Source organism: Ostrea edulis, chromosome 3 (genome assembly GCF_947568905.1).
Source record: "Ostrea edulis chromosome 3, xbOstEdul1.1, whole genome shotgun sequence".
NCBI lineage: Eukaryota > Metazoa > Mollusca > Bivalvia > Ostreida > Ostreidae > Ostrea > Ostrea edulis.
Window position 1 is genome coordinate 27,814,164 of NC_079166.1, and position 23,884 is coordinate 27,838,047.

Sequence of the window (23,884 nt, forward strand, 5' to 3'; positions counted from 1 at the left end):
TCTGTGTACACATTCTTTATTTCATTTATTGACAGATATCTATTACCAAGGTCGGATCATCATGGATGCTCTTTTCAATGCCTCATACTTACTTCCCCAGTGATACCAGCTAAAGTACTTCGCATTGTTTACGGCAGAATTAGCATAATGTCCATTCAGGTTCGCATGACCACAGGAACGATACCACCAAGCTCCTATACGTATTGCTGCACAGTCTCCTTTATATACGTCGTTGTCCTGATCCTTTGTTGAAAACTTCATACCGCTGTGGTATGTCAAGCTATTCCCTAATGTAAAGCATAAGAAATGCAGCAATGTTACGTTCTGTATATATCAATAATGAATAGAAATATATCGTAATGATTTTCCAGATTTTGTTTGCTATTGCGCTATACACCTTATTTAGTGTTTAACAAACATCTCGTTTGAAATCGTCTTAATACATCGAATTAAAAGTATCCTGACTGATAACTGAAAAATGGCACTGCAACTGAATATTTTAAAGAACGAAATGAAAGTTCCTGATGACACAAAGTAAAACAATCAAGAACCCTCCTATCTCATATAATTCAAAGCATGGATCCAAATCTATGGCAGTTAATTTTAAGCTGGTTATGTTGACTGGTTCTCAATGGTAGACAATAAATAATAAAATCGATGAACTAATCGGCCAGTCAATCAATTTCATTGATACCATGTAGAGTTTGATCACGTTAGTTATATACAGGTGAAATATATTATGGATAATTGATTCAAAATGTATACAAGTATGGATAACATGGATATGTTACTGATGCATAGCAAAACAATAAAAACGTTATCCTAACCTGCGGTGCCACTGTATCCAGACACAGTCAGTCTGTATTTGCTACTTTCGTCACCAACGGAGAACTTGGAGTATTTAGCGTACGCCTTCTGACCATTAAATTTCTGAAGATCCACACGAAGAACGTGGTTGCCCGATTTGGTCAGCAAATGTAGAACGTCGTTTCCTTTTAAGAGAAATATCTTATCGTAATTGAAAACGTCTGGTGCCTGTGTTGCTTACGTTTTCCTTTATATGAAAGGCGAAGATAGCGAACAGCGATCAATCTCATAACTCCTATAAGCAATACAATATATATACATGTATATATATTTATATTACTTATAGGGGTTATGAAATTGATCACTGTTCGTTATCTTCACCTTTCATAAATCTTAAATCATCAATTATATATTCTTCTCAGATAACACTTCATCATATTTCTTTTAAAAAAGATCAAACGGATACATTTTCTACTATATAAAAAAACCTTGAAAATCAATGAATAATGTGTAGCAAATATTGCCAAGTTTTCCGGTTTTACGCATTACAAATACAACCCGTAAATAAGAATTTTGCATTATGTGAAATGTAAAAGTCGGCATATTTTTGTAGTGCAACAAAACTGGCAGCAATTACTAACAATAATAAAATGTAGAAATTGATCACCTTGTCATCAATCGTCACCTTTTCTTATCTAGAGGTTTTATTTGTAATGCGTAAAACCGGAAAACGCGGAACTATTTGTTGCTGTAGCATTTATGCCTTTATCTAAGTATAAATGCACGTTGATGTCCATGTTAGTCAGCAAATAGAATTAATCATAACTACCAGAAACAATGCCTGCAATCCCAACAAAAAAGTAAAACGAACTTTCCGGAACATGCTCACCTATCCAATAATTTTTATGTACATCACCAAATCCTGCTTTGTAGGTTATCCAGTCCCTGTAAAAGTTTGTCGATCCATCTACTCTTTTGTGAATAACCTAAACAGACAAGGTTTAATTTTACTAATGTTATGGGTCAGAATTACCCTTGATAATACAGCAGCAGAATTTACTAACAAAGACAATCAAACAATTTAGATTTATCTACAATTAATAATTGAAAAACAAATGTAACAATAAAAAAAACTACTAACTTACGGTAGTTGAACAATGAATATTAAAATCTGTGACGAATTGAATATACACACAACATAGTAAATTACAAAATCCTAGTTCCCAGTTATGAAAATAATCCAAAAATGTCTAGAGTGTTTCTAATCAGAGCTTGTTTTAATCAGAGCAAAACTATCTTTAAAATGCACAGTGTATTTATAATAACTATGAATTTTCTTGTATAATCTTAAAAGCCAATGATGCAAACATTACGTTATGTCTCTACTAAAAGCAACATCAGCCTGAGAACAATCTAGGTTACAGGTGTCAAATGAGTGCAAGTGGTACACAGCACTAAATATTCTCTTCACCATTTCTCAGATCTCAAGTCATTTCTACATTTTATGGATTCGCGATTACACCTTTCTTCCTGTTAAATTATTACAAGTTTTTCAAATCTTTCACATAGAGTTTTTCAGAGGATTATTGGTCATACAATAAAGGTTATTATTATTATTATTATACCACCGCAAGTTGTGGGGGATATACTGGAATCGGGTTGTCCGTCTGTCCTCCGTCCGTCCGTCTGTAAACGTAATGGTTTCCAGGCTCTAAAGCGTTATCTTTTCCAGCTACAGTCACCATATCATACATATGAACTACCCATTAGATGAAGATGTTCCCAATCGAATTTGGCGTCAAACGATTAAAGGTCAAGCACACTGGACATCGAAATAGCAATATGGTTTCCCGGCTCTAAAGCTTTATCCTTTCCACCTACAGTCACCATATTATATATATGGACTACCGATGGGACAGAGATATTTCCTTTCGATTTTGGGGAGGAAAAGTCAAGCGCACTCCTAGAGAAGAGACTACAAAACCCAAGGTTTTATCATGCCCTTTCTTTTTTACACTCAGGAAAGAGGTAATTTATACCTATTAACAACACCTTTTGGGAGATTGGGGTAAGTGGGAGTATTCTAAGTGAGTACTGCTCACAGTGCCTCTTATTATTATTATTTTGCAATAGTAATACATCAATAAACTTTTCGCGAGTACCAAGGTAGTACACTACGAGGAACTAAATCAATAGTGAGAGAAACGTTAACAACATACTTAGTGCAAAATTCACACAAGTAATTACTCTCTTTGTGGTATTTAGATCTGTTTAATGTATCATAACCCTTCTCTATTTTGCATCCCCGAATCAAGACAATCAGTATTTAACTTGATCTGTGCAATTTTGTATTGACTGGGTTTGATAATTAGTATCCACAAATAAAATTTACCTGTATTCAAAAGCCAGGTGAAAGTACACGGTGATTAGTGTTCAAGGATAATTATTTTTCTACACTTCGTCCATGTTTCAAGAGTGTTTTTTTCAAATCAATTTAAGTAAAGAACGTACTAATACCAGTACTATTACTAGTGGATATTAGTGAGAATTTGGTTTGGGGTATGATAGGTATAAGACTTCCATACATTTTTTTTTTTTTTTTTTTTTTTTAGATTTCTGATAATGATCCTCAAAGAGAGAACATGTGGGTGACTTGAGCGATAAACAGAAACATAAGATCGGACATGCTAAGACAGCAATATAAAACTGTCTCTTTACCTTTCAAATTTGTTTCATGTGACGAGTTCGATTTCTGGATGTGTCACTTTGTAACCGAAGCCCGAAAACAAGGTGGTGGGTAGATATTTTATACTATTTTAATCATATTAATGAAGAGTTAGTGATGGTGCATAGAAGGTAAGTCGCAGCGAGAGAGAGAGAAAGAGAGATAGAGAGAGCAAGAGAAAGAAAGAAAGAGAGAGAGAGAGGAAATATACTAAATATAATTCAAGTACGGATCAACGTGTCTGATCTCTTGTTTTTAATGGTCTCCCTAGCCACCCAAACGTTTACTATGTTTGTACGTTTCAATAATATTCAATGTTTTGTAATATTTCTGTTCACCAAATAAGTGGAAACACCCTGTTCAGAAAGCACGACGTCCTGTCCTTGATTAATTATTACCAATCATTGATTATTCTTGGTTTAATCATAAATACAATGACATGGTTACCCAACCAAAGCTTGGACTTGGAGTTTACCAAGTTATTTATATAGTCAATAATCTTTTGTTCGAGATGTGAAACATGTACTAACGGTGTTAAGCATTGACGTGGCTCATACATGTATAAATAGGTTGCTATCTCCCAAGCCAAAAATTATGAAATGAGTCCATTTATTTTCTTGGACGTACTCACCGTCCATCCGCCCCCTTCTGTTGTCATGTCACAGTACACGCGTTTCTTTGTTTTAAGATCAGGATAAATTACATATACTCCATCTTGCCTCTTCCTCTTTGGATTCTTCTTCAATATCGTTGCACAGTCTCTCACTTAAATAGAACAACTCAAATAATAGACTAACAGCATAAATCATTTACTTAAAATACATACATATGAACATTTTGAAATACTGGAATAGTTCTATAACTACTGCCTTCTAGTTCATATTCATCAATGTGTATGTCTATGGTTCTATAACTGGAAATTAAACAAGTAAGCGAGTCTTTATATCCATTTAGCGTTACAGAATTTTACTACATATATGTAGATGAACAAATATATGTATTTGAATCTGGAATTTTCACATTCGTTAAAAATGCTTGGCACTATAAAACATCTGATAGGGATCGACATTGATTATGCATCTGGATATTATTTTATTCATAATGATTAAATGATATAATCAACTTCGTTATCATACATCCCATTCTTAGCGAAGGTATGTGATTTGAGAGCGTCCCATAAAGACAATCTAATTGACCCCTGTATTGTGATTTGGATGATATAATAATTATTAGTGTCCTCTTTGTGACACCATCTCAGCCGTTATCAATGTACTTCTACAATTCAAATCTATCTGCGTTTGAGTGATTGTTACAATTAGAAAGTTCAATGTTTTGATATTTTTCGTCTTTAAGTAGATCAAACATAACCTGAAAACTGTGAACAAACTGCATATTTATTTCAGTCATTTCTGGAGTAGTGAACATTAACTATGCTATGTTATGTTTCAAAAAACAAGAAGTCAGTTATTGATATAAATAAATCTATCAACTCTAGATATCAAACGAAATGTTCGTTACATTAATTTCCCTAGATATCTCAATGACATAGAGATATGTATCAATGACTAATAATTTCAATGTTATTTATTAGAATTGTTTTAATTCGCCAAAAATAAATCTAAACGGGAATTGACACATCAATACATCCAAATACGTTATGTATACATACGTGTCTGAAAACAAATAACATTCAACAGTCACGTTTAAAGTCAATATTTCATAAATTCTATGGTCGTTATAACAATTTGGTTTACCAATACAACCTATCATTGGGTGAAATGCTGTATGATGCGTTTCATACCGATTGTTATGCATTATTGGCACACTGGTTTTGACTACAGATGACTCCATTTACCTGATCAATATACAGTGCTCAAATAACTTTTCGGATGGCACATTACTAGATAGGAATATTTGCGTTTCCATTTTTGTTGAAGAAGCAAGTGTCTATGATGTCAAAAATTCTAGTCTTTAATTGATCGTGAGGAATAGTTATGTAAAGTGTTGGAAAGTCATAGGTTTTGATGTTGTTGATTTGAGAACAATTTTGCGATTTCAATTTTACTAAAAGTTCTTTAGAATTTTTTAGAATCCACATTTCATTTACACTACTTCTCGCAAATGTAATCGCACAGTATGTTTAAAGTTTCCCCTTCACAGCTGTTAATATTATCGTGAGGAGCAAAGATAGGGACTTTGTAGAATATTTACTGGATCAAGCACTGTATCTTTGCTTGTAAAGGTCTTTATGAAGTTTACGAATCCAGTATAGATACGGTAACTCATATTCAATCGACCTATTGACTGGGATATTAAGTGTGTCTAAACTGTAGCATGGTTTTGAAGAAGTTCGTGTTTTGAAAGGGCAGTTGAAGTGTAAGTGCGATCACCAAAAGTAGAATTATTGCAAATTAAAGTTCGTTTAAGATACAGTTGTAATAATGAGCTTCACAAACAAAGACAATGTTGTTACCAGCTTTCTCAGCTGGAATCAAAACATATTCCTCATGTAACCTATCTAGTTCTTTTATCACTTCTGTTTTACGAAACACAGAAGCATAAATAGCTCACACTTTTCTTTTGATATGTCTAACAAAGTAAATGTTTTAATGACTGATCATTAGATATGAATACTTGCCCCTTTAAGAAACGTCACTAAGCGATGATTTCACTTACACATTGGGTATTTGTCTTTAATGATTCCTGTCACTTTGTAGGTGGAAACAAGATTAACGTTGAAGGAAACAGGGTGATCTTTCTGAATGCGGGATTCCGCGAGTTTCCATGTCCAGGGTGTGTTTTCCAGCTGTTGTTGCAGCTTTTCTGTATTATTTAAAAAATAAAACATACTTTATATTATGACTTTATTTTACGAATTAATGTATTAAGATTAATACATACTTTTTCGACTTTACTTAAACTTTAAATAGATGATTTGTTAAAACAATTGATTTATACTATCGTTATGCTATCATTTTATACTATCACTTTGATGAAGAAATGGTAATTTACAAGAGCTAGATAAACAACATACTCTGAACTGTTGGATGGCTCTTGTCCATCGTTGATCTATCCGGCAGGATAACAAATACACACAGTAGGATGATAGTCTTCATAGTGCTGAAAGTCATTTGCTACGAGAAAGTAATTCACATATTTATAATACCTCACCAATGCAATCTTGTAATTAGTTTGAAAGCTGACACTTTATGTAGGAAATCTGAGACTTTGTCGTGTGTGTCCCTGTCAAAACAACATATATATTTAACATGGTTCTTTCTTGTTGTGATTTTTGGAAGATGTAGGAAAAATTGATACAAAGTGATGTTAAACCAGTGTTAAAGGTACCTAATTGTTTTAGACTCCCTACTTTGTCTCCTTTGTTTATTGGGCTTGCATTGATATTCATTTAAGGTGTATCGCATAACTTGACTTGAAAAAAATGTTACTATGGAACGATTATTTTTTAAACGCCAATGTCCTGCCTAGTGGAAAAAAATATATCACCTTGCATCAAGATTCAGATATATTTGAATTTGTAATATCTTAGAAATTGTATTACTCCTAATCATATAAAAATAAAGACATGTATTTGTATTTATTATGTTTTTACGCATTCATTGACTTTCTTCCTAATCCATATGCGCATAATAATTTGATGAACCATTCAAAATTAAGTTTAAAGTTTTAGAATTTAATGTACTGCATAAACGAATATAATTGTTGTTTGAAGATCAATAGAAGTGAAATATACGCAGCAGAGAAGGGTCTTGTTTAAGCTGTGATAATAAGTAATGAGTATTTCAATGTAACTTACAAACTTACTTCGAAAGGAAGGATTTTAAAGAATCTAGTTCAACGAGTCTTTTGAATTCATTAGAATTCAGCTATTTTTGACAAAACATTGCGCTATAACAAACTTATATATCAGTATATGTGACGTTGGTATTCCAAACGCATTTTATTCACTGTTGACAAGGAATGATAACCAACTTTAATTTTAAATAATACACGTTACTGTCTCATTGATGTAATATACACCGATAAAATCTCAACATATCTCCCTCTTTCTATTTTGCTGACTCACAGGCCAACATTTCTCCTAGTAATGAAACACACAATACAAAATACATTTATAGATGACGTTCTAGTAATACTGCATTTTCGACTAAATAGATTGAATATGAAAGTTTTGAATTTCAAAATATCGTTGTATATATTCTTCATTCTTCATCCACATAAAATTTCCCTTGTTTTGTTTGGTCAAATATACCATTAACGCGTTGGTGTACCCATTCATGCAAATTGAATGTTAACAGCCTGTACTGTGAAGGCAGGAGTACTGTGATATCTACATATCATATTCACTTTAATGAAGCGTATCTCAACACGCTTTACTGTTTTTGAAATCAATAATTTAAATCACATTTTATTTACTGATGATATTGAAAGAGGGGTATAGTTTGGTTGTGAATTCTATATCTCTCGTTCTCATGGCTGAAATATATGGCGGTATTCTGAGTTTAAGATAAGCACTGATTATATGCGGTGTTCCTCTCCTGTTCTGTTTTGTCATTCGTGCAGTGTTGACAGCCTGTATTGTGAAGGCGGGTTTACTGTGATATAAACATGTATTATGTATCCAGTATGTACTATTGATGATTATAAAAGACTGAAGCAAATGGAGACGAGGATTCTACTTATTTGAGTACATCTTCGGCTTAGGTACAATCATTAAAATTATGCGATTGATCTCGGTCCGTTAGTTTTCATTTTTCATGTATCCTTAAGGTATTTCACGATATCACATCTTAATATTGAAAAACCTACATATTTCTATCAAAAGTTGCATGTATGTATCTCGATGATATGTATATTGACCAAATATCCGAAGAAAAATATGTTTAGCGACCTTTCTCAGAGTACAAACACTTCTAGAAATAGAACACCTCCAGGCATTCTTTTCATTTTTTTCAAAATTCACTTCCGTTTGTGAGATACGTCCGATTTCCCGGTTTTTGAAAGAAACTTTGTCCGGGGGTAAACTTGAAAACCACTAAAGATAATCGAATGAAACTTTCAGGGATGATAGATCTGTTTTCTCTATGGTGCACGCACGTAATATTTTTTGTCGTCGTCACTTTCGGTCGTCACCGGAAGTGATTAAATAAATCATCAATTTCAAACTTTTTCCTTTCAAATTGAAACCCATATCGGTTTACTAGGTCTCGTTCTAATTCTCAAAAAAATGTTGATCCCACCGAAAGTTGAATCTCCAACTTCCAGTTATATCAAAGAAAGACTATTCATTCTCTCATTTTTCAGTGCCATAAATCTCGGTCATGAAACTAGTTAATGAGTTGAATTTTACATATATTATAGTCACTATAAATGTCGAAAGTGATTTCAAATATTTTTATAAAATTCACTTCCGATCGGCAAATACGGCTTATTAGCTGTTTTCGTTGTCTAGCGTTTTTCTCAAAAACGGTAAAAGATAGAGTCATCAAATTTTAGAGTTAATAGATCTCACTTTGTAGGCGTGCAGTAGGGGGTTAAGAATGTCGGCCGTCACTTCCAGTCGTCACCGGAAGTGATTAAATGAATCATCAATTTCAAACTTTTTTCTTTCAAATTGAAACCTATATCGGTTTACTAGGTCTCGTTCTAATTCTCAAAAAATGTTGACCCAACCGGAAGTTGAATCTCCAACTTCCGGTTATATCAAAGAAAGACTATTCATTCTCTCATTTTTCAGTGCCATAAATCTCAGTCATGAAACAAGTTAATGATTGGAATTTTACATATGTTATGGACACTATAAATGTCTAGAGTACATTTAGATATTTTTGTAAAATTCACTTCCGGTCGTGAGATATGGGGTGGACATATTCAAACCTTGTTTTTTCAGTTTCTCAATAATGAATATAGATAGACGCTTGAAACTTTTAGAGTTGATCAACTAACATTAGTCCATTGTACACATACATTTAATTTTTTCTTCTGTCACTTCCGATCTATACCGGAAGTATTTGAAAAAATGTCGATTTTCCCATTTCTTCGAGTGATTTCTCAGAGATGGATGGATATATTTTCTTGAAATTTTCAGGAATAATGTCTTATGAAATGACCTTGCTATAATTATTTTTGTTTTTACAAAATTCACTTCCGGTCGGAAAATATGGTCGATTTTCTGTTTCTCAAAAGGAATTTTGTCCAGCATTTTTCTTGGAAAAGGTAAAATATAGGTTCATCAAATATTCAGGGATGATCAATCTCCGTATGTAGGCGTGCAGTAGGGGGTTGAACATGTCGACCGTCACTTCCTGTCGTCACCGGAAGTAATGGAAAGAATAGCAAATTTCAAACTTTTTCTTTTAAATTGAAACCTATAGTAGTTTATTAACTCTCTTTCAAAGTGTCAAAAGAATATTGACTCTGTCGGTAGTCAAAACGACTACTTCCGGTTTCTTGATAAAATACCTTTTTACTTTTCGTCTCTTTGTCCCCATAAATCTCGCTTATATTTGAAGTCTTTCATATGATTTTCACATGTCTTAATAAAAGTATCAACTTTTAAAGTTTTGATAATTTTGTTTTTCAAAATGGACTTCCGGTCGATAGTTACCTACTACTTTTTCTTTCTTTAGTCTACTTCTTTTTGTTGAGAACTCTTTCAGATAGAGACATGAAATTTTCAGGGAATATAGACAGTAAAGAGTCGCTGTCGTTTATAGGAAAACGCATCTGAATAGTACTTCCGGTCGTCACCGGAAGTTACGAGAAAGGAGTAAAAAATTCGATAATACATTTCTCATTCATTGTTAAGGCACCTTTTCTGATACATTTAAATGGTTTTCGTAGAACTAGAAAGCTCTTTACCGGAAGTGTTCTAACGGAAGACCTACTCATTGCTAGTAATGAGTGTCCAGTTATTATTATTATTATTCTTATTCTTTTTCTCCGGTACTTTTTTCTCCGGAAGTGTTCTCAGAAACTACAAAAGGGATCGATATGAAACTTTCCAGGATGATAGTATAGCGTTAGTAGATGTGCATAGTGATAGTCATTTTGTCTGCACGTGCATGCACGCGCGTTCACGTGCATTGCAATTTTGGTACAAAAAATGGAAAGTCAGAAAATTAAAGGGATCGATATGAAACCTAAATAGGATGGTAGTATATCATTTGTAGATATGAAAAATAATAGTTATTTTGTCTGCACGCGCACGCATGTGCGTGCACGTGCATTACAAAATTTGTACACTAAGTTTGGAATCAGTCTAACTTTTTTGTTGTTCATTGAAATGGCTTGATATTCATATCATAGGTAGATATTGAGACCCTTAACATGGTCAAAATTACCAATTTGCACGCGCATGCACGTGCGCTTCATTTTGATTGGATACTACTAAAACGTTTGTAACTATCTTATTTATGAAGCGAATGAGATGATATTCACAGCATACGTAGACAATTTGTGTATCGGCATATTGGTGTAACAAAAAAATGCCAACGTACACGCGCATGAGCGTGCAACGTTTTTCAACTTTCTTATATTTGGTGGAAACGTTATGAAATTCATACTGTGGGTATATGATACAAATGCCTGTTGAACGACATCAACAAAAATTGGGAATCGTACACGCGTGCGCGTGTATGCACGTGCAACGCTTTCTTTCATTTCTTGGTACTGAAATGACCATATTGAACGTACTACATGTAATTAAACGCTAAGATAAAATGATTTTTTTGCTATAGATTCACAAGGACATCACTTTTTAATTGGGGGAGGTTTGGGGAACATATGTAACGGTCCCCGTTACAATTAGAACTAGTTTTAAGTTGCATTAGACCAAAGACGGAGATAATGAGATACCGAGTTGACCAACATAACACAACAACAGACAGACAATTTACAGCCAGAGAAAATCCAACGGATCATTGGAGATTTTTGATCAGGTACTTACTGTACTTCTGAGACAAACACTAGTGCGATTCACATCCGATATTGCCCATAGATTCGGTATATCCGATAGTACTCTTTATATGTATTTATCCACCTAGATTTCTTTACTCGCAGATAAACTGAAATCTTAGAATTCATTTCCTGCACGCAACAATGCCATTATCTTTAAACCAAGGTATTTAAATGTTCAAGTTATACACACCTGCACAGAACTTTTCATACGGAGGTTCTCTAGTCTTGTGAATTAAATGTTGACATTTTCGAAGTATAAACATCATGAAACTGTGAACTTTCTTCTAGGTATTACACCATGAAGTATTTTTTCCTTTGTATCTGAAGGTTTGCCACGTCAGGTTTCTGACAGATAACTGACCATTGATTAAGGTATTGTATATCTGTTAGATGAAAATGACAGTGCTATGGTGGACAAAGATTTTACAATAAGAGATTTGTTGTAGAGGAAAAAAACGTTATTTGAACATTCTTGCATTTAGAGGTGCTTATTGACAATGTTCAACATATGAAGTTTTCAAAACACCAGAAATTACCTCATTAAGAAGTCATGCAGGGAGAAGTATTGGTTGAGTTGAAAACTTCCATATATAGGATAATTATATGCCAATAACTTTGCAACCATTAGTCACTAAAATTTTCCTGGTGATTGTTAGGTAAGGAATCTTGATGTGCCACTAATCAAAAACTAATTTCCATTGATGTACATCAGTGTATGTTTATAGGAATTGCTGTATTAATTTATCTGAGACTGATGGAAATGATCAATTATCATTCAAAATAATTTTAAACTCACAATTTAGATTGAACTTCTGTCAACATATGTTTTGCATCTTTTTGTAATTTGATAATCAAGAAAACAAAACGTTTATGGTGGAACGTTGTGTAAAACTTGGTTAGTTATAAGATGCGAGATTTGTGAAAGGGAAACTGATTCATATGCTTAATTTAAGTGATATCATAAGTATATGTGCAAGGTGAAGATAACGAACAGAGATCAATCTCATAACTCCTACAAGCAATACAAAATAGATAGTTGGGCAAACACGGATCCCTGGACACACCAGAGGTGGGATCAGGTGCCTAGGAGGAGTAAGCTATGTGATTTAAATAGCCAGAAATATCGTTGTTTGTCATTGTAAATAATACACATGCCAAATCATGCAATAACCAACATGCATAATCAATAATTTATTCAAGGTTTTGAAAGAAATTTACCTGATCAAGGTACAGGGCTCATCGTGGGTGTGACCGGTCGACAGGGGATGTTTACTCCTCCTAGGCACCTCAACCCACCTTTGATGTGTCCAGGGACCAATGTTGGCCCAACTCTCTATTTTGTAGCTTATAAGAATTATAAGATTGATCATTGTTCTTTATCTTCACCTTTCATCTATATGTAAAGTTTAAGTTCACAGGGAGAGTGTTTTTTGTTCTCATGTTATATGTTTGAATAAATTATGCTTTGCAAGAAAACAAATATCGGAGCAAAGGAACAAGGTTTGTGTCAATAGCAATTCCACGTACTGTTGGAAGTCTTCGTCTTCAAAGATTACATCATATATTTTCAATGAGCATTCCATAAATCGTTGCAATATAAGCTTTGCTATACATATTTGGAAAAAATAATCAATTATTTTTGGATTACTGATTACAAGCTTTGCATATTTACGAGTTAAATTTTTGTTGAAAAAATAACTGTCTTCTTTGGTTTAAAAAAGCCTGATCTGTAAGATATCATGAGAAATGGTTGTGAAATTGTTTTATGATTTATTTTCTGATTGTACTGAAGTTGCATGGGTTTTGTGTTATCAAAAATGTTGAATTTCTTTAAAGGCTTGGAAAATCAACATGTTATTTACACCATTATTCCAATTTATTTGTTGGTCTGGATTTTCTCCTTCATACATGTACCTGTTAACATTTTTGTGAGAAGGAAAGGGTGTGGAATAGAAAAACCTATAAAGGATCCTGAAATATATCTTTGCTTGTAAAAAAGACGATTACCTGAATGATCGCGATACCTGTAGATAAAAAGCTGCATTTTATGTCCTCGCTCTTATTCCATGTCTTTACATTTGCCTTTGTGCACAATCACACGTATTTGTATTAACACCCAATGCTATATAAATAGGTTAGGTTAGTCTTTTGTTGCGAAATGCATTCTACTCTTAGATGGATCAAACACGTCCTGCACTGCATCATTATTTATTTTGTCGTCAGTTATTTCCAAACATTCAATTCCCGCTTGTACACTTAAAATCACTTGCTATCAAATCTTTAGGCATTTCAGATTATTTAAACACCTTTTGCTCTATGACCCATTTATTTCTATATAAAAGAGTCGAAATGCTTAATGCTCTATTTAAAGACATTTAATTATTATGGAAAATGTTTAATATGCATATGTTATATTTCTTTCGTACAGAAGCCTTTCAAATTTCAAGCTGCTCGATTACTCATTACAATAACATTAACAAAACACAACATTTCCACATTGATACAGCTTATATTAGGACACTATTTTAACTTTGACTGAAAACAAGTCTTACCTGATTCTGGAAGGGCGATATTGATGCCATCATTTTTTCTTGTGGGTAATTTTTCAATACCTGTCAGTAGCCCTCGGGCATGAGTTAAAAGGGGAAAAAACCCGGGTAGACCCATTCCATCCAAACGTAACTTACCCATTGTGTGAAAACTGGAAGTTAATACTTCTTATGATAGTTCACGATGCTAGCTGTTTTGTTCAATGTACTTCACAGATATGTAATATCCCAGAAAACACCTCACATATATGTACAATTATCCCCGTTGATCTCAATCTGAAAAATGAAATATGCTTCGTGTCAGTGGACACGCGTTCTTACTTTTTACACTTTATCGTTTAAGTATTTTGCAAACATACCCGTTTCTATTTGCATACCCACTTGGTGCAAATGACAACCATAAATACTGAAAAATCTAATATGTATTTTAAAACCAATATGCATACTTTTACAGTATCTCAAATTAGAATTGAAAATATTTCAGTATAATGAATAATAATATATATTATTGTTTCGCAAAAATACTATAATAAAACATTTATACTCCTCAGTGTATACAGTGTATATGTAAATGTTTGTATTTGATATAGAGTATGTAAGTCTCGTCTGGTTTCACTTTGGTTTTGACTACTTCCGGTACAACAACGTCTGGAATATATACAGTTGTCAAAGCGAATCAGCGCTAATATGTAATTTGGTGTATTGTTTGGCGATCGGCAGCACACACGATACTGGGAAAATTTTGCCTGCAGTTTATTTAGGTTCCTAGTCGATGCTACAGTAAGGAAACGGTGGATGAATAGATGTTGGTAGGTAACATTATCATAATTCAACGAATAATCATGTCAGATCAACACACGTGTATATTAACTGACAGAATATACTGGACGTGTTGTATAGATATTTCAGAAGGGGTAGGCCTACAAAAGATTTTAACAGACGAACTGATAAAAATAGAATAATGGAAAAGAAATAGACAACTTCATAAAGGGGGGGGGTTCCAGTTTTTGTTTTTTTAATTATCTATTTCAACATTTAATAACATTTTTCACTACATAATTCCCTTCTGACAGAAAAGAGGAAGGATCACTAATTTATTGTATTAATATAGAAGAAAAATAACCTTGCTAGAAAAGGGGTAAGGGTTGACATCCTTAATACTACTTGCCTGTATATAGGCTCCTGCATGATCAAATTTTGTATTGTGTTTCAAGAGAACTCACATATATCTTTATTGCATAAATATGTAAAAGTGCCACATGGCCTTGATAAGAATGATTGTAAAACTCATATTCTGTGCTGATTTCAGAAACTACAACTGTGTTGTGTAGTAAGCCACTTTAAGTCAATAAAAACAGCAACTTATGGTATATTACTTTTTTTCATAGACACAAAGTTACGAAACCTGCTGCTTCAAACTGCTTCAAACGTACATTTAGAAACCTCAGTTGATGTTGATACTGCTACCAATATAACTTTACCAGACAACAATGAAGTGCATCTGCATGATCACGAGTATACAGCATAAAACCCTCAACATTTACAAAGGTACAGTGCACGATACAAGTATTGTCAATACCAGATACTAGTACATCAAACCAGGAAGTTACAACTGTTATTGTTAGGTTTAGTGTTAGGTGGTTTTTCTTTATTTTCTTCATTCAGTGTTATCTGAATTTATATGCACACCAAATACTATAATGGTATTGTTTTTGTTCTCACAGCTTTCCTTGAAGAATTGGATGTCGTAGACTTGCAGTGAGAAATATATTTGCTTAATTAAAGGAAAGCATCCATGACAATTGGTAAAATCATAATTAAAAGAACCCGGAAAGGTATGTTTTAGCAGTTCCTTAAGAAAAAAATAACAATGCGCAGATTTCACAATATTCAATTACCTAGTTTTTTTTTCAGGGGGGGGGGGGGGGTATAATGTTGATTTATACACCATTTTCCGTGGACATTTTTTATGTGTTCATGAAATTTTGTTTGAAGGGATCATGAGCACTGTTGGGGGTGTCCATTCAACTGAAACACCAAAGTCAGAGGAATTGAAGATTGCAATGGATACTACAGAAGTGACATAATATGACCAAATTGATATGAAAAGCCAGTCGTTCGCTTACAGTAATTACAAGAGTCGCCACAAAGAAGACTTTAATGTGTATTACACCTAATGCAGATCATTTCCAATCTGTATGCTGGATACAAATCTGATTCGGCAATTCTGAACCATTGTGGGATTTTAGAGAAATTGCAAGTTGGTGATATGTTCTTGGCGGACAAAGGATTTTGTATATTTGACAAACTTGCAAATGATGTGACACTTAATATCCCACTCTTTCTTACAAATAAATCCCACTTCTCAAAAGAGGATGCAGAGCTTTGCTGTAAAATTTCCAGATGCAGAATCCATGTTGGATGGAAAAATGAGAGAATGTTTTGTTTAAAAAAAATCCTTAGCCATATTCTATCATAGTATATATATTAATCTGACAAAATATTTCAGCTTTGTGTGGCCCATGTGATTTTGTAGGTTCCCCATTCGAAGGAGATTGCAGATAAACCCTACACACTTATTAGATTAATTGCATATTCTCATTTTGAAGGAAGGTATTTAAATTGGTAAATCTGCATTATTATACAAAAATGTAAAATCCATTGTTTTTAGTAAATGCATGTAATTTAATGATTTTTGTAAAGCTGGACACTGCGTCTATACATATTTTGGTTCATCCAAAATAAGAAACACTATCTGTCTGTAATGTTTATTCAACAGTATACATGTAATTACATAACTTTGATAGATGCACCACTGATATCATAATAAAGTATATGTACATGTGGTTTTGTGTGTTTGATTTAGACTGCAGAAATACTTTATCATGTTATTAATATAATTAAACTCTATCACGCTTAAAATGTTTGTTGACTATAATACATCTTTGTCAATGTGAACTATTTGAGCGTCTCTAGGAATCCACACTAGCAAATCACAGCATTGGATGCCTTTCAGGTGTTGTTATCCTTGAATCTGATGCCAATATTCATACTTTGATTTGAGGTGCAGCGAACCATCCCTTGCGTCATATTCTAAAATGGCAAATGTCATTACATGTATTGATAAAGTATACATGATTTACAAGTACTCTGATTAGTGGTGAAAGTATTATACTGCATGCATACTTATTTTGACATAAATGTACTGCAGTATTCAAAACGTGATGCAAGTAAAGTTTATAAAGAACATTATCAGTTCAATATCACAATGAAGCCTAGGTAGTATTTGTATTTCATTCATAAAATGTTACTTTAAAGTTATAATAAACTTGGATACATCCATAATGTGAATACATTTACGTCGGTTGACTACTATGGTAGAAAAATACAATATGGTTGAGTCATTGCTGTGACAAAACTGAATACAAAATATACAGGTGAAGGTGGACAAAACACCTATATGTACACAAAAAACATACAAGATGGGGTGTCATAGGCCACAAAATAATTAGGTCAACCCAAACCTAAAGGTGGTGGGGAGGGTGGTGGCATGATATTTGAATTCGCCAATGTTTACTATATCTAGCCAATCTAAAGCGCATGCGCTGGAAAAACCCCGACAAAATATAGAACCTGCGCATGAGCACTCTGCATGTTCTAAATAAAGAAGTGGCTATTAAAAGAACCTAGTCTAAAAATAACAAGCCAAACGACCTAAACAATTTATATACATAAATTGATTTTATGTCGGTTGACTACTATGGTAGAATTAGACAAAACACATATTGAGGAATAAGAAAGGTCATTTATTCAATAGATAAATGACAAAGTAAAAAGCCAAATAACGATGGTATATCCCAACTAAAAATTGGGACAGTACATAAAAAATAAGGTAAAATTTGACTAGCAGCAACCCCAATAAACAGTATAATGCAATGTGACTAAATGCATAGATAAGGTTTGACTAGTAGCGGAAAGTATCAAAAATAAACAACATATGCAAACCAGTATGTCCCTGAGTCATTGCTGTGATAAACCTAATCAAAGATCTACAGGTAAAAGGGGACAAACAAACATATGTACAGAAAAAAATACAATATGGTTGAGTCATTGCTGTGACAAAACTGAATACAAAATATACAGGTGAAGGTGAAGAAAACACCTATATGTACACACAAAACATACAAGATGCGGTGTCATAGGCCACCGCAACAAGACAGCATAATGAAAACAAAATAGACCCTAAAAACCTGGCTTGTTGCCAACCCATCACACAGCCACAGTACAAGGTGGGTAAAACATTAAAGACCAAGGATGAGGGCAGGTACATGTAATGAACTAAGACGTGATATACCAGGGGTACAAATTACCTAGAGCCCCTGTCTCTAGGAACAGAAGAATTAGCTAGATCCTCTGTCTCTAGGAACAGAAGGATTAGCTAGATCCTCTGTCTCTAGGAACAGAAGGATTAGCTAGAGCCCCTGTCTCTAGGTAACGGGTGTTTTACAGGCTGGAGCTCCTGCCTGAAGAGTCAGATATATCACTTGAGAACCAAGCACAGTGCATATAAGCCACAGGCTTTTAGCCCAAGGTAATGGAGGGGATACGAATATACTTTTTAAAGGCATCAGAGTTCCAACGGCTCATCTTTTGAATTTGAACTTCAGTGTAACCCGTGGCAGCTGCCGTTGTTGCTGCTCCTATTCTAAAGCTATGAGCCTGGTACCGTACCAGGTCTAACTTACAAAAAAGAAGGGCAGCACGAAGTTGAGTCGTAAAGTAATGCCGTAAAACAGGTGAATCATCCATAAAGGAGAAAAGAGGGGACCCTGGGGAAGAATGTTTTCTGATGAAGATATAGTCGAGCAGGGTTTTATAGGGACAAAGTAAGGAATTGGGACGATTTTGCTGTAAATGGATAGTAGTAGAAAACTTGGAATGTTTGAAATGAGGAAGGGTGATGTCAATAACGCCACGATTGTTAGCGTCAATTCCACTAGCTACGTTTCTGAAAAGGAGATAATGAGATTTTTTATTATGGGTTTTAGTAATTTCCCCTACTCTTAAAAAGGCACAGAAGACTAATACAACCATAGCATGAAGCATAGTTTTTGAAAAAATGGAATCAGTAGTAAAAGGCAAGGCCTGTATCAATTTACCGAGAATAACCGGGGTAATGGGAGGCCTTGGATCACAAGTTGGTTTGGCATTTTTGAAACCTTGGATCATTTTCTTGATTAAAAAATGTTGAGTTAAGTCTTCGCTGGCACTTAGCTTGAAAATAAAGCTGAGGGCGGATAAGGTTGTGAGAGTCGTGGATACAGCTAAATTCATCTGATAGCAATGAGCAATGAAACTAACGAGATGTGTTAAGAGAGGTGGAAAGAGAGGAGTATTGCGACCATAAACTTGCATTACGAAAGATTTATAAGACTGAAAAGCAGACTTATAGGCCGTTATAGTAGTTGGAGATAATGAATTAAACAGCAAAAACTCTGACGTCCTTGTCAGAGAGTTATCAGGGTGGGGTCCACAGCGGTACATTTATGGTCCATATATGGGAACCGTGCTTTGAACTTTTGAACCTGCAATCGAGAGAGTAAATCCTCAGCTATATTACTGATACCCTGGATATGTTGGGCCTTGAAGTAAATGTTATGCTTCAAGGAAATTACCATAAGTCTCCGCATAAGCTACATGAGAAAAGGATCTCGTGAGGATTTTTTGTTGATAACGTGTACTACCCCTATGTTGTCAGAATGTACAACTACTGTGCTGTTACTTAACTGGCTACCCCATAGGTCAAATGCATGACGATAGGTAGAAACTCCCGAACTGATATGTGGTAACTAATCCAATCCTTAGCGAAAGGACCATAAAACCATTTACAACCTAACACACAACCGAAACCTATGTTACTTGCATCTGTAAACAGGTGCAATGACGAAGATGTGTGTTGAACCCCAGAAGGGAACAAACCTTTGCCATTGAAATGTTTCAAGAAAACTGCCCATGCCTGCAAATCTGCGCGTGCTTCTTTATCAAGACGCCTATGATGACCAGGCTTCTGAAGACCCCGGGTAAGGTCAATCATTCGTCTAAGAAACGCCCGGCCCGGTGGAACAACTGCACAAGCACAATTCAATGAACCAATAAGATATTGTAACTGATGGAGAGTAGCAGTTCGTTTATTTTGGAAAATCTGGATTTCAGACTTTAAATGTTCTAACTTGTCAGATGGTAGTCTAACCTCAAACTTAATAGTATCCAACTCGAGGCCCAAAAACAGTTAAAGTTGTTGCTGGGTATACTGTTTTCTCAGACTTAATCGGGAGATTAAGGTCTCTAGCTAAAGAGTAGAAGGCCAAAAGTGAACTGTAGCATATTGAAGAGTTTGGGGGACCAATGAACAGGAAATCATCTAGAACATGCACACAAGTAGGTACCTGAAATTTGTTTTCTAGAATCCACTGCAAAGCTGAACTGAATTTCTCGAAAAGTTGACAAGTATAGCTTAAACCAAAAGGTAATGTCTTATCGTAGAAAAAGGAACCGGATATCCGAAAGCCTAGCAGCTCAAAGTCGCCAGGATGAATAGGTATTTGCTTGTAAGCATTTTCTAGGTCGGTCTTAGCCAAGAGAGCCCCCTCTCCCACCTGTTTAATAAGAAAAATAGCTGTATCAATAGACTGATAACTAACAGTAGTTATTTCTTTGGGTATATGGGAATTAATAGAGTCACCGTCCGGAAAAGACAAATGATGGATCAATCGGAACTCCCCAGGTGCTTTTTTGGGCACTAAACCAAGGGGGACACTTGTATATTGGGAAATGGGGGTGACATGAAAGGTTCTGCTATTCGTTTGGCTTCAAGTTCTTTTTGGATTTTGTCAAACAAAATATGTTCCTTCCCCTTGAGAGAGGATAGGTTATCAGATAATCGAAACTTGCCAATGTAGGGAATTTTAAAACCAAAAGAAAACCCATCAATGAGGAAATTAGAGAGGGCTTGGTCATACCCTGACAGATAATGCTGGAGGTAGTGAACATTAACGGGTGAAACAATACTGAGATCATAGTTTGTTAAAGGGGGCAATGCCTTGTTGGAGGCATTCGTGGGCTTGGCATCTGCCTTACTATTGGTTTTTGGTCTGGAGGGACATTGCCTGCGGTGGTGCTTGGCGGCGCAATATTGGCACACATGGGGGTGTGGGCAGGACGATCCTTTAGGACAGGATCGAGTGTTGTTTTAGGCAAAGCAATATTTGTGTTTTGCCTGGGGGGCACGAAAGGGCTGGGTTTTGGGTTTTAGCTTAAATTTCAAACCCTGCACTATTGCTTCTTGGAATAGTTCAAGATTCTTATGCTGCCAAGGACAGGACTCAGGGTCCTGTTGGCGCCATAATCTAAATCGCTCATCATAAGTAATGGCTGCCTTGTCTCCACTGGAGCGAGAAAGATTTTGGATGAATTGGGCATAGGCCATCAAATTTGGTACTTCTTGTGGGAATTTTTCAGAGTAGATAGCTACAAAAATGTGAAAACATTCCATCCATCTGGTCAAAGAATTAACTGTGGGTTTGTCAGCGGCTTTAATAAAGACTAACTGACCGTCTTTATCCACAGTGTGATAATTGGAATTACTATCAGAGTCTGCCTCAGCAGGTTGGAGAAGTGAGGCAAATTTGACGTATTCCCCACTGTGAATTTTAGTGCGAATTTTTTGGTCAATACCCAAAGTAAGGTGAATTGCTGTCTTAACTGAAGGGGCATTGGGGAGGGTACCTGAGAAAAGGCAATCATTGGTACCCAAGATCCCTTGCTGGATGTCTCCTGTAAGTTCTTGTAGAAGGGACGGAGCTGGTGGAGACTGCGAAAGGTTGGCACTTGGAGACCTGGCAGTCGATGAAGGAGTTTGTTGGAAATAATTTTCCATGCACTTTTTAAAAGTGTCCTCTATAGTCGGCATGACTTGTGCCATGCATGTCTGGAATATGACACTAACATCAGGCAAGGGGGAGCTTGGACCTGGTTGAGCGGTGACTTGTTCAGCTGCAGGAACAATGGTTGGATTGGACGCAGGTTTAGTTCGTCTTTGTTTTGGTCTGGAAGCCATCCTGCTCAAGAAAAGTACAACAGTATAACAAGAAAGCCAGTCTATACCATTTAGGGTACTTAGGCTAGTATGAGCCAGTCAAACCACTAAACGTAGCGCAACCGCTGGTTTGATTTAGTAGAACCAACCCATTGTACGTAGCACGAAGGCTGATATGGTAAGTAATGTAAATGAGTCAAACCACTAAACGTAGCACAAAGGCTGATGTGGTAAGCCTCTATACGTAGCACCAAGGCTGATTTGATTCAATGAACGAAACCACTACATATAGCCCAAAGGCTGATGAGGTAAGAAAAGTAAATAAGGTAAGCCACATACATAGCACAAAGGCTGGTGTGATGTACTAAGTCTGGCCACTATATGTGGCACAAGGTAAGTGAAGTCAAACCACTAACATAGCCCAAGACTGGATTGGAATGACTATTTAAAGCAGTATGTCATATATAGCACCACGGCTAATGTGGTTTAAAGGGGACTTACACCCCATTGTAAAAATAATAATTTATGTCTTACCTACTCCAGGCAAAATATAAAAGTAAATATCCCTGGAAATGCAACAGTGTAAAACGCCGGAACACCTACGTCAAACAGCTAGAAATAAAAATGCAGTAAACAGATCATCCGGCTGGGAAAAAGAAAAAATACATCACAAAAATATACAAATGAAAATATAGACAGGAAATAATAGTGCCCTGAAGCCCCTGTCTTCAAAGGGTACAAGTATTGGTATCAAGAAAAGCTAAAAGAATTCCCCTGATCTGTCTCAAAAACTTACATTGTCCCAGGGAGTTCAAATGAACCCCATCACAGAAAATGATATGTTCACTATTTGTAAAACCTCTCAGTTTCCAAAACCGGATATTGGCTATAGTCGCGTGATGTTTTAATAATGAATTGGCTTCGTTCACACGAGCGTTATATAAATGGGGAGGTATGTTTCTGGTTCTGTGGCGTTGAATAAAGCTCAACACAACAACAGTTGAAAGGTGAAAACGTCTACTGAGTTGTGTGAGAAAACAAATTAATCGCAACACAACACAGTCCACATCCTCAGTTGAGTCTAGGTCGTTGCCGCCCAAATTCACGATCACACGACGTGGTCTCCAGTTTCTCACAACGGAGTAGATAGATTGGATGTGATGCTCGTTCCCGATAGATCCGCCACTAATACCTTAGAATTGTAGCGCACCCAAACCTGCTATATTAATGGAATCGAAGTTTGTGGCATTTAAATACTGCTGAAACCGGCGAATATGTGAATCTCCGATGAGAAGCGACATTAGCAATAGTTAGCACACAGTACAAAGGGTTGTAGTCATCAAAACAGAAGCACGCTCACAAATTTCCATGCATGGCGTCTAGCTCCTCCGAGGTGACGCTTATTAAAATATAAAAAATACAGGTACCACAGCGATCAAATTACCTGATCATGAAGGTTCAACGGGAATAAAGAATAGATTCGTGCAGAAGAGTTGATGTCAAAAGTAATATTCCAAGGGAAAATAGCAGGAAAACAACCATGAGATCTGAATTCGCCAGTATTTACTAAATCTAGCCAATCTAAAGCACATGCGCTGGAAAACCCCCGAAAAAATATAGAACCTGCGCATGAGCAATCTGCATGTTCTAAATAAAGAAGTGGCTATTAAAAGAACCTAGTCTAAAAATAACAAGCCAAACGACCTAAACAATTTATATACATAAATT

General features: G+C 35.3%; 2 protein-coding genes and 1 long non-coding RNA gene across 10 annotated transcripts in view; 1 reads left to right on the plus strand and 2 right to left on the minus strand.

The window, feature by feature from the left end:
• Positions 1-23,884, minus strand: part of LOC125676591 (uncharacterized) — a 63,207-nt gene continuing 39,323 nt past the window's right edge. Inside the window, exons 13-21 of the mRNA XM_056160845.1 lie at positions 21,388-22,178; positions 20,867-21,285; positions 20,508-20,717; positions 6,567-6,666; positions 6,209-6,355; positions 4,164-4,297; positions 1,697-1,793; positions 828-992; positions 1-287 (exon numbers count right to left, since the gene is read on the minus strand). Of these exons, the coding sequence (XP_056016820.1) occupies positions 43-287; positions 828-992; positions 1,697-1,793; positions 4,164-4,297; positions 6,209-6,355; positions 6,567-6,666; positions 20,508-20,717; positions 20,867-21,285; positions 21,388-22,178 (2,308 nt within the window). The 3' untranslated portion in view covers positions 1-42. The remainder of the gene's footprint in view (positions 288-827; positions 993-1,696; positions 1,794-4,163; positions 4,298-6,208; positions 6,356-6,566; positions 6,667-20,507; positions 20,718-20,866; positions 21,286-21,387; positions 22,179-23,884) is intronic.
• LOC125673205 (uncharacterized) lies at positions 14,039-23,771 on the minus strand. 8 transcript variants are annotated; one of them, XR_008801862.1, is made up of 5 exons: positions 23,601-23,755; positions 22,691-22,768; positions 21,871-22,178; positions 20,508-20,717; positions 16,814-17,154 (listed from the first exon to the last, which is right to left on the minus strand). XR_008801862.1 is itself a non-coding variant. In XM_056160372.1 (4 exons), the coding sequence occupies exons 3-4, from the start codon at positions 22,175-22,177 to the stop codon at positions 17,084-17,086; spliced, it is 378 nt and encodes a 125-aa protein (XP_056016347.1). In that variant the 5' UTR covers position 22,178; positions 22,691-22,768; positions 23,601-23,771; the 3' UTR covers positions 16,814-17,083. The 8 variants fall into 8 exon arrangements, 5 of the variants coding, with proteins under 5 accessions (XP_056016347.1, XP_056016345.1, XP_056016348.1 ...); XM_056160372.1 differs by lacking the exon at positions 20,508-20,717 and having other exon boundaries at positions 23,601-23,771; XM_056160370.1 differs by lacking the exon at positions 20,508-20,717 and having other exon boundaries at positions 21,847-22,178.
• LOC125662598 (uncharacterized) lies at positions 14,693-16,910 on the plus strand. The gene is made up of 4 exons (XR_008801867.1): positions 14,693-14,870; positions 15,450-15,609; positions 15,786-15,896; positions 16,057-16,910. It is a non-coding gene; the product is annotated as an uncharacterized LOC125662598 (long non-coding RNA).